At 29.4% G+C, this 11944-nt stretch overlaps 1 protein-coding gene across 1 annotated transcript; it reads right to left on the bottom strand.

Moving 5' to 3' along the window:
- Positions 1 to 222: 222 nt before the first annotated feature.
- Positions 223 to 4668, bottom strand: LOC100160928 (zinc finger protein 107-like). The gene is made up of 4 exons (XM_001944999.4): positions 4037 to 4668; positions 1522 to 1692; positions 1279 to 1461; positions 223 to 1212 (listed from the first exon to the last, which is right to left on the bottom strand). The coding sequence occupies exons 1-4, from the start codon at positions 4181 to 4183 to the stop codon at positions 550 to 552; spliced, it is 1164 nt and encodes a 387-aa protein (XP_001945034.1). The 5' UTR covers positions 4184 to 4668; the 3' UTR covers positions 223 to 549.
- Positions 4669 to 11944: the final 7276 nt, after the last annotated feature.

The raw sequence follows: 11944 nt of genomic DNA, 5'->3' as shown, positions 1-11944 counted from the left end.
ACTGTACTAACACAATTATGGTTACCAATAATAATGATACTATTCAAGTTTTTTTTTCATAAGTTTTAGGTACATTTTATGCAATAAAATGTATTAAACAAATCTATAACTTTTTTTTTAAAAGTAATATTTATACAAATAGGCACTTTATTGTGAATTGCCATAATAACTTTAATTCGGATATAATAATTAAAAAATGGAAAAATTTATATTATAAAACAAAAATATCTTATATAATGCCAACATTTGTAATAACACTAATCAGTATTTATACAGATTGTTAGGCAGTTAGTAACTTATATAATATTCAAAATTAATATCGAAGATAATTTTGAAATATACTACTTTGTATAAATTAATAAGTGTATATATAAGTATAAATTCAGTCATGACATATTACAAAAATTTAAAAATAAAAAATAAAAAAATCTTGCTTGATAAGTCATTGAAACTATACATTTTGAGATAAATGTATTTCTTTATAATTTAAAACTTATTCAATAAAGAAAAATATTTTCCACACGTAATGCACTTGTACATTTCCTTTTTCTATTTCTGAGGTTGGTGTACAGAATAATTGTGTTTATCCATAGCTTCTTCAGTCGGTAAGACAACATGGCAAATGCCACATTCAATTTCAATCAAGTGATCAAGATTGGTATGTTTTTGTTTTGCCGTGTATGTTGTAAACGTGCAATCACAATGATCACACCCAAATTTAATTGAAGGACTTGCATAATGTACTACAAAATGATCTTCCATTTTGTCTATGGTATCAAAATATGCATTGCATTTTACACATTGAAATTCTAATGGAGTTTCATTTTGATGGCATTTGGTGTGACGAGCAAGACTTCGTTTGTTTGAATAACTTTTTTCACAATATTGGCAATTAAAAGTATCCTTATGTTGCATTAAAATGTGTTGCTTAAGCTTTTCTGAAAATTTGTAACAAGTTGAGCACTCTGAACTCTTGAAACTACCCACGTTTAAATGAAAGCGAGCTCGATGACTAACTAGGCACATAATTGTTTCTGCTTCAAAATTACATTCACCGCAAATATATACAACTTTGCCATTTTTAACAATAGCCAATGGTTTTTCATTGTCAATTTCATTATCAATTTTTATTTGTTTTGAATTGTTATTTTTATTGTCAAATAAAGACTTATCTGAATTTCGTTTAAGATCAACTGATGTACTTTTCTTTTGCTATAACAAATAACATAAACTTTAAATGATAAATTTTCTATGGTTTTAAAATATCTATATACATACATCATTAGTTTTTGAACCTTGATAGATGTTTGAATTCCCATTCAATCTTTTTTCAATTGACATTTTACCTTCATTATTCATAATTTCTTTAATTATACTTGCATTCTTGTCAATGTGTACAATATTTTGGTTATTTGTATCAATTGTCAAAGAGTTTTGTTCTTCCAAGTATTTGTATGTAATCTAAAAGGTAATAAAAAGTTAATGAGTACATTCAAAAAATATGCGCTTCATAACACTTACATTTGATGGATCATCTGATGTTTGAATATAAGTAAAATTTATGTACTTGTAAACGTCCCTTGATAATTCCATATCACATGCTATTGCTTTACTTTTAAAATTGTAGATTAAATCTAGGTTTTCGGCACAAGTTGTACAAATTTTCTGAGGAAAATTATCACCCACTTTCACCTGAAAAGTCATATATTGTATTTAATTTTGATTAAAATTAATACAAGTTAAATTAAATATTTAAATCATAAGAGAAATAATGTAAGAACATAATAAAAAGTTAGGTCCCAACTTGTAGATCTTTTATCAAGATTAAATTATTTATACCTAGCTATAAAAAATAAGTTTGGTTTAAGAATATCTCTATATTATAGAGAATAGAAGTGAATTTGTGGGGACAAGTAAAACAAGAAGTATCTAAATGTAGTGAAACTTCTATATAACGGTGTTACTTGGGGAACAAAAAAAATTTTAATATAAAGGAATTCGTAAAATAGAATTTACACATGATTAACAATGAAGGTCATGGTCATGGTTCTCAAAAATAATTCCTTAAACAGTGTTGTTGTCAAGTGGAAGTTAGTTACATAAAAGTTTCTTTGTATAAGTGAAGTATATGGAAATACAAGTACCTAAACACAAGATTTATATGCATTTTATATTGTAAAATATACACAAGTAAAATATTTTGTTAAATATGCAATAATATGCAGACCATGCACAAACGTCAGAATATGTAAAAATATACAGTAAATAATTTTTATATTTAATCAATAAAGTTATGATTTATGGACACTCATTGACTGCATGTATGTATTATGTATATGATGTTGAAAATAGCAACATGGATTTTATACAAATTACGGTCTTTAATTATAAGCATAACAAAATTTTATTTATGCTTCCGGAAACCTGATCTTCAACAAATTCAAATAAAATAATAACCAGTAATTCTTTGGAACATGGCACGTATAATGGCACCACAATATATTATTGATAAACAATAATCATACATTAAATAAAAAATATAGGTAGATACACCAATTCAATTAGATTTGGTTTAGTAATGAAATGATTAAGCATATTTAACAACTAGAATATTAATCTAAGCCTTAAACATTGTAAATTAACAAAACTAAGGTACCTATCATTAGGTTTAAAGGACATACTAGTCTCCAAACTGTTTAAAACTAAAAATCAAGATGAAAGAGGAGTAGGTAGATAAATATATTTTAGGCATTAAAGCAACAATTAACCTAATTACTTATTACACATACCTTCATTTAATTAATTAATTTGACATAACTAAAAAAGCATTGTTTAGAAGGAATAAGTTCCAAAAGGAACGAATTCATTTTTAAAGAACAGCAAATTGAACGAGTTCCTTTTTATAGGTATATATATTCACGTTCTTTTTTTTTAAAGAAAAATAACAACATTTTTCGTTCCTTTCTAGTTCCAATAATTTACACAGATATTATGTAAGAAATTGAAATTAAGATATATTTTTTTTGATGTGTATAATGTATATAGCCAATTAGTGATCGTTATCGAGTATCGACATTAATCGTTACTCATTAGTCATTGGTCTATTTATTAATATTTCTTAAAGTTTAATAAGTTATAACTTATATAGAAACGAGTAAAAATAATTTATAAAATAAATGAAAAATAAAATATAATATATTATATTATATATTATTATAACAATAAACGATAATACAGTAGACATACGTCGGCCAACAATTTAATTATGAAGAAATTACAAACTAGAATTATAAAATATGTAGGTAGGTACCTACCTCTATTTGTAGGCATACTTATAATATTAAAATTTGCTTGTTGGAAAATTAATAAATTATTATAATTAATTAAAATTTAAAGAAGTATGCATATGAAAAAAAAACATTAATGCTTAAATAAGAATTTTTATTTTATTTGGAACTAAAAAAGGAACGAATTCTATTTTTTTTTTTTTTTTTAAGGAACAAGGAACGGAACTAATTCCTTATTTTAAAAAAATATCGAAGAATGGAACAAATTCCTTTTTATAAGGAACTTGCTAAATACTGTAACAATGATAAAAAAATAATGTAGGTATTGTTATACTTTAGGTATAACTGGTATAAGATATAGGAATTGTAATGTTTGTACAAAATTAAATCAATTTTTACACACAACATACTAAACGACAACTAAAATTACTTAAGTATAATATTTTTTGTTTTTCAACATTATTATTAATATAAAATCCATTGACATAATATAAATGGACTGCGCATTCCCTATACCTTAACGTGCAATACATTGGGGCCATTGACATAATATAAATTTATATTATGTATATTTATTATGTATATTTATTTATTTATATTATGTCAATGATAAAATCAATGTGATAGATTGATAAAATTTAAACTTTATTTTGAGTTGGTGTTTTTAAAAATGTGTATTGAATAGATTCAAACTAACTTTAATTAACAACAATATACTAAAAATATACTAAATAAATGACAAAACATACGATTAGTGAAGTACAGTATTGAATTTTTTCAACAATTGATAAATGATCGTCAATATGCTGCCCTATGTGAACTGTTACATTGGTAGAGCTGAAACATAAACGGCAATCATCCAATTTCTTTTTAATTAGATCCACGCGTTCTTCCATATTAGAAAAATAACTAAAATACTTAATAAAATAAAATACTAATAATTTTGAAATAAATTAACCAATTTATAGAAGAAATGTTGAGTGATAATAATTCAAATGAAAAAAAAATAATAAGCGGGACATAAATCACATGATTTACTTAAATTAGGTATCTATTAACCTTGATAGGACGTATTATAGTTTGATAACGGACAATAATTTAACGATGTGACCATAATTTATGTCTAGCACCACGGTCGTGGCGCGAGCTAAGTAGGTAAAATAAAATATTATAAAGGCGCGGTGGCATTACAATGTAATTATTATTATCTCGGAGCAGTGTACAATTAAACAGTGTACATTTTGGTGCTTTTCTTAACCGGACCTAACTAATTATCTACTAAATCAATTAATACCTAACAAATTGGAAAAAATCAGAACAATTGTGCAGATGATCTTTTGGAAAAATCATCAAAATCGTACAGTTTGAAACTGTTCGTACTGTTATTAAAGGAAACGTGCAAACTTTTTAATGAGAAATTATATTGACATTTTGAATCACGGCGGCCGCATATCACGTTGTCGTGCTGACCGATTCTCCCACTCCATTTTGTATACGCGACGTATTTCATTAACGACCACAGACGAACATAATATTATTACGTCCGTGTCACCATTTGAGATAATAATATTATCTTGAATAGTGGTCAGTGTTCACGACCACGGTTATCTACACTGAGTGAACACGATGTTTATTATTTATTTTATTTCATTATCGGCTAGGTATCGCTTCATTATAAAATCACCTTATACCTTAAATTTGTTATATTTTAATTAATGTAATTTCAAATTTGTTAAATTGTAATTATCACTAGTACCTATTGGTGTATTAGTGTGTTACTGTGTTCGCACCTCGCCCACAGGCCACAATAATATATTGGTATTATAAATGTGCCAACTAAAGTTTACAAACAAAGAATGAAAAATAATCAAAAGTACTTACTGAATAAAAAAAAGAAACTTAGTGATAAAATAAATTCCCCAAAAAAATGTTGTCTCGACAATTTTCTAAATAATTGGTAACATCAGAACAAAAACACGACATCGTCAAACTTCGTATAAAAAACCGCTTAGCAAAGCAAAAAAACTAAGCCGTCGCGGGACACTTGGCAAATGTGAAACATCAACAATTTTCTTTTGCTAATAATGTTGAAAATTGAAACGCCACGGTTAGTGGCGTACGTAGGGGTAGGGTTCCATAATACATGCAGTGTCGGCCTGGCCATGGCCGCCTGGGCCGCGAACGCGGCCGAGGCCCCTCCGAATTTTAGGGTCTCGTACAAGTTTAATATAATTCATTAATCATTAACTGTACAGCGGAGTGCCATCCACTCTTCGATTTTTTTTTTTTTTTATTTGTTTGGCGTATGCCTGGTCTATGTATGGAGTAAGAACCCCGTAAAGTATTTATCGATATATTTAACAGTACCTATACGCAATTTTTCTTTACAGGGCCCAGATGCTTGCCTTTTATTATAGTGTGAACAGGGTGCTATAAATTATAATAGTACAAGTTTCAAGTAATAAATAGGAGGAGGTTTTTTTGGATTAATTGTGTTAGGTACTGCAAGTTGAGTTAGGTTTTTATCTCTCCTTAAAAACAATGAGCTCAGACGAGGCCACAAGGGCCCCACTCACCCACCCTACTGCAGCGGCTCCGCTGTTGGATTCAGCGATCATGAAAATGTTACATACAAAAATATGTATGATTTATAATACTATACTTCAGACTTCTAATTATACCAATTATATGTATATATACCTAATAAAATATTAAACAACGATAAAGATTTTACATTTAATTTTGAAAGTTTACGTGAATAATATTACGAATAGGCAGTGGCGAGCCGAAGTGGTCAATTTTGACGCAGTTGCGTCAACTTTTCAAAGGGGGCGGTGCCACCCCGTGACTGTGGCGCAGAATTACATGCTAAAGCCTGACCTCTTGGCTCTTTTGATCACATTTTATTAACATCATAACTTTGTTATAAGTAAAAATAGGATGGCAGTGGTGGTGGTGGTGGTGGTGGTGAGTACATAATTATGAAAATGCGTCATTTAAAATAGAACTTCTGCAGCCCGCGAATAGGTATATAGGTAGCTTATGGATTTGTCTTCAAAGTTAAAATTCTATAGGCAATATAAATATAATTTTGGTTTTCGTAATTTTGTTTCTATGTAATTAATAATTATTATTTATTATTTTGTAGTTTATTATTGTTGTTACGTCTGGATATAATTGAAAAATATAAAATTATTTTCATCACTAATTATTGAATTTATTTTTGAAATAAAAATTATTACGAGCAGTAGGTACCATCAATGATCAGTATTTATATTTTATTTACTTCTACTCTTTAATTATTTATACAAAAATAAGATTAATTATTATTAATTATATACAATTATACATAGCAGGAGTAGCCGGCGAGAAGAGACTCGTGAGCCACTAAAATTTTTTTTTTTACATCTTGGCTCTCACGTTAATTTACGTCTAATGTTACGTTAAGATGCGAGCCGCAAAAGTCTATGACGCGATTTGGCCACCCCTGATATATAGGTATACATTGCAGATTACTAGAAAGTCACATTCATGTTTATGAACGTTTGGAGTTCAACGTGTTTACGAATTAGAATATTTATGCATAGAATAACGATTTTTCCTCAAACATTCGAATAAATTTGCCACAAATTTGACGGTCCACCGAGGAGACTCCACAAATCAATGCTCAACATTGAACATTGCAGTGCAGATTATGAAGTCTGATACAGCCATATAGAATAAGATACCTATATCTTAATCCGTGGGTGTCACCGATATCGACTCACCATCCGTCTCGAAACGGGTGTCGACTGTAGCCTGCGAAAGACCCATAAAACTCACCACAGTGCACTGTTCTGACTCGGATTCGATGACCTGCCGCAGTGCAGTTATTACGGATCCGGTAACCGCGGTTAAACGTACCTATAATACGCCATTCGTTATTGAACCGGATGAAGAAATTCGTTCGGCGCATTTTTTGCTGTGCATAATATAATTAAGTCCGTAGCATAGAATATTATACAGTTCATAATGTCCCAACGTGAGCAGCTAAAATAAAAAAACTATATAAGTATACCTATACATGATAATATGGCGTCTGCAAAATCGTGTTGACTTGCACAAATATAGGTAAACGTTTTTGTTATACTTGTTTTAATTTGATATTTTATTAAGTTATGTGGCTATTTTGAAAATTGTGACTATATTGTATAGGTAGGTATTTTCGTTTTTTTGTAGTCAGCTGTGTAAAAATCTCACAAGAAACCTTATACTTATTGAAATTTCAAGCATTTTTACCAAGAAACAAAAAACGTTTTTAACATAGGTACATATATAGGTATTAGGTACTAATTGTTGTAACTATTAAACTATGTAATAATATAGTGTATTGTGTATATTAGGTACCTATAGTATGGTGTTTAGACATAACTCATAAACACCAAATTATACACGAAAGTTGTTTTAAATTTTCCAATTTTTAAAAAAACAACGACAGTGTTCATCGGAAGCATACGCTTAGACAGTGGCCTATATCTACAACGCTGCGCAATCATCATTTTGTCCTTGATGTGCATTGCAAATAAATTACATTTTTAATAATTATGAAGCATCTGCGTAGATATTTCTTAATCATTATTAGGGTTCGGGACTTCTTGCATTTGCATATTTTTTTGTAGTGGTCGTAGTCTATTCTAAGTGAGTTATAAATGTGTTTTATGAAATTACGAAATTAAATACTAAGTTTGAATTTGCATATTTTTGCATATTTCGTCATATTTTAAGAAAAACGCATATTTGAGCAATTTTTAGCATATTTCGGCATATTTCACAAAAATATTTGCATAATACAAATACCCTCCTTATACATAATTGTATACTTATTAGTTAGTATCAAAGGTTAATATCATAAGCATACAGGTAAGTAACCCATTTTTTTGAGAGATAACAATAACTAAATAATTAATACATATATGTAGAGGTTACTTAAATATATTACCTATTAGTTACTATATAAAGGCCCAAAACTAGCCCATACCCGGCCCGCTAATGACAAGGGGGGGAAATATCCCCCTGCCCCCCCAAAAAAAAAAAAAAGATGCCACTGGTCTCCTGCATAGTGCATACTGCTCGGAAATCTTATAGATTTCATCCAATTTTTATAGTTTATTTCATGGAACATTAACCCCCACCCCACCTCCCATCATGGGAGCACGCCAATTTAAAGGACGCTAGTGTTGTAATGCCTAGGGGCGGAAAAATGGCAAGTCCGCCCCTGTACTCATAGTAAATAACATACATATTACGTAGGTATATGAAATAATATAAATACAAAATGTCATAACGTAGTTTTCAGAGATAGGTATAGGCACCTACACAATTGATAAATGTGATATTATTACATGTGTATAACACGGAAACAATGTGTACAATTTTAAAATTGTCAAGTCAACTTTTCTATTAATTTTTCCTTACACATTACTCAATACTCATTAGGTACCTACATTTAACTAATCGGTAATACACTTATACACTTATATAAAATTATTATTTTAATACAGAACAAAGATAGGTAATAGGTAGGTTGGCCTAACCTGTTGATTATGAAGTTTTTAAAAGTAAAATGTCTATATTAATTGAAACCTATTTAAAAGTTATATTCCTAACTATTTGCAAACAAGGTAATTACCCACATATTTTATTTTGTATTTCGGTGAACTTTTAAGAGGAGTGAGGACATTGTCGTTTTCAGTATAAAGAGCACGCCCTATAAATGGGAGAAAATACCTAAATCAGTAATCAATAATATTTTTTTTTTGAAAAGTTATCTGATAATGTTGTAGCCTGTATATAATAGTACTAATAACTAATTGTTTACTTCACTACAATAATATATCGAGTGTCAAACTTTGAAAAGTGAAACAAACTATATGAAATGCTCTCTGAAATTCGAAAATATATTAGGTTCTCTTTAATTTAAATAATATACGTTTTTGGAGAGATTTATTTTCAATCAAGTGAGAAATGTATAAGGATAATCACGCAGTAAAATGCCGATATTTACAGTTCGGTGCTGGTTCTAGAATGAATACAGGCATAGAATGTACCTATCTATATATTCATTCCAGTCGGTTTCCAAAAAAATATGAAAATTATAAGAAATATAAGAGATATGAGCTTTTTTAATTTGTGATATTTCACACACCCATATCTCATTTGAAAATGAAAATATAGAAAAAATGCCAACGTTTAAGCACAGATAATGTTCTTACCTAAATGTTTGATAGTGGGTAAATTAACTCTATACCTAAACTAACAGCGTCAATCAAAATTAGTGAACGACAATTTGCTATGTCCTCTCGAATTGATAATATTGCTCTCTATTATTTTTGTGTTGGGTAATCTTACTCTTAGATTTATTCAAAAACGTAAAAAAATTAATGCGTATTGTCAATGTAGTTACGCGTGAGGCAGAGAGAAAAATCTAATTTTGTTATTTAATAGTGCGTGACATTTATTCTCTTCTTTAAAGTTTTTATGTTCGTTTATTAAAGTATTAAGTGTGTAGGTATACAGAGATGATCTCAAAAAAATCATGGGGGGAGTGTAATCTTTAAAATTGCCGACTAGAATTTGAAATTCGATATTTTTATCATTTTTAGTTACATGCTATTTTATAATTTATTTTTTACCTTGTTTAAATTTTTTATTTAAATTAAATTTGGAGTTGAAACTTAGAAATACGTAACTCATTATTTTTAATTTATATCAGAATGAAATAACGTCAACAAACATAATATGAAATAGGTAATAATTGTAATTCATCACTTATTATTATTTTTGCCAAATCATTATCTGTATCAGTGCTTCTGAACCTGGTGGCTGCGGCTATATGACGGAGGGGGGGCCTTGAAATATTTATTTAATTTAAAATATTTTCGATTATTTAGTTATTATATAACATTATAACCGAATATATGATTAATCATTATTCATTACATGTAAAATAGTAATAGTGAAATAGTGATATAGTGCATGTAAATTTAGTATAGGTATATCATTAAGAAAAAATAATTAATGATTTTGATTGAGGGGAGGGGGGCTTGATAGTTTTACATTAAATTTAGGGAGCCCTATAACAAAAAAGGTTGATAAGCACTGGTCTATATTATAAGAATCGTTCTCTTCTATCATAACCTATATAAATGTAAAATAATCTTAATAATTGTATTTGCATAAAATGTAGGTACCTAATTATTTACCAATGGTTTTAATCTAAATATTAAAAAATGTCATTCAATTTAATAAAAAAATATTAGATTTTGAGTGAAACGAGATACATATAATATTTTTAAAATCTATGTTTAATCTATTTAAATATAATCTATATTTCGTATATTATAAAAGTGATAAATCATATTATGTAGATATAAGATATCTTAAGCCTTGAAATAAACAAGGTAGGTTTTAGATGAAAAATTACAATTTACAACTCGTGGTACTTTCTAAGCCTTGTACCGGAAAATAACTCGCGAAGTATGCACAATTATTAAAAAAACTGAATAAGGTGAACAATAGACTGTTGTCAACTACAGTTGTACAGACATCAAACATACACATAATAATATAATATGACACAAGGTAATTTTCGTCTGTTGAGAGTTTTTTCGAAACACTATTATCGCGTATTGTAGATATTCCAAAAAAATGTATGTAGGCCTCACTTGATAACGTATTATATAATATTATAATCGCCCGCCTCAACCGTCGCTTAGAATTATTTAGATCATATTATACTAGGGACGGAGCCACAGCGTATTAAATCAATAAAAAAAAACGTTGCCGATATAGCGATGAGTCACCGAATTAGATGATCAATTTGTGCAAGCGCAATACTACTCCTCGCATAATTAACCATAGGTACAATAGGTATGTGTGAATAAATATGCGAGAAGTCACATTGTGCATGTTTTTATATCAACCACCTAATTCGGCCACTTGACGCTATATCGGCAACGTTTTTTTTATTGATTTAATACGCTGTGGCTCCGTCCATAGTATATGATATAAAGGTACGGTTTCCCTGCAGCGTCAAACAGTGGAACAGCACGGCCGCGTCAGACGCCGACCTACGTCCAGACCGGTAGTGACGCTAGACGCCGCGTCTAGACGCTACAGGGAAACCGTACCTTAAGCCCGCATGTCCGCATTGCTTAAATGCGATGACGGATAACAGAAATATACTGTTTATTGATTTTCTACTGTATATTATATGCATGATATAATATTATTACGTACCTAGATATATCGTTATAAGTATGCCTGGTATGTTATTAGGTTTCTACCTTGTGCCAACAGCGGATCCGAGCAGTCTTGCTATACTTTTGCGAATCCGCTCCATAATCCATTATGAAAATATTGAGTTAAACGTTTAAAACAATATTAAAATTTAAACAATTTATTTAATTTTCCTTTTCTCGTCTTAAAAAAATTGTTTTAATTCAGGTGAAAATAAATTCCATTTTGCCAACTGAAAATCAAATATTGCCGAGGAGGTGGGGAGAGATGTAACACCCGAATCACCCCCCGTGATCCCCCTTCGGTTCACCCCTGGATAACCTATATAGGTATCAACTCGTTGTGTCCCGTTACAGTTTCACATAAAAATATACAACGCA

This window comes from Acyrthosiphon pisum, chromosome X (genome assembly GCF_005508785.2).
Source record: "Acyrthosiphon pisum isolate AL4f chromosome X, pea_aphid_22Mar2018_4r6ur, whole genome shotgun sequence".
NCBI classification, from domain to species: domain Eukaryota; kingdom Metazoa; phylum Arthropoda; class Insecta; order Hemiptera; family Aphididae; genus Acyrthosiphon; species Acyrthosiphon pisum.
The sequence above is the reverse complement of the archived record's forward strand: the minus strand, read 5'-3'. Positions and strand labels throughout refer to the sequence as shown.

Excerpts from the sequence above, each read along its gene's own strand:
- LOC100160928 (XM_001944999.4), bottom strand. The coding sequence starts at position 4,183 with ATGGAAGAACGCGTGGATCTAATTAAAAAGAAATTGGATGATTGCCGT. Across the intron at positions 1,693-4,036 it reads AATACTGTACTTCACTAATC|GTGAAAGTGGGTGATAATTT; the intron begins GTATGTTTTGTC and ends ATGACTTTTCAG. Across the intron at positions 1,462-1,521 it reads CATCAGATGATCCATCAAAT|ATTACATACAAATACTTGGA; the intron begins GTAAGTGTTATG and ends ATTACCTTTTAG.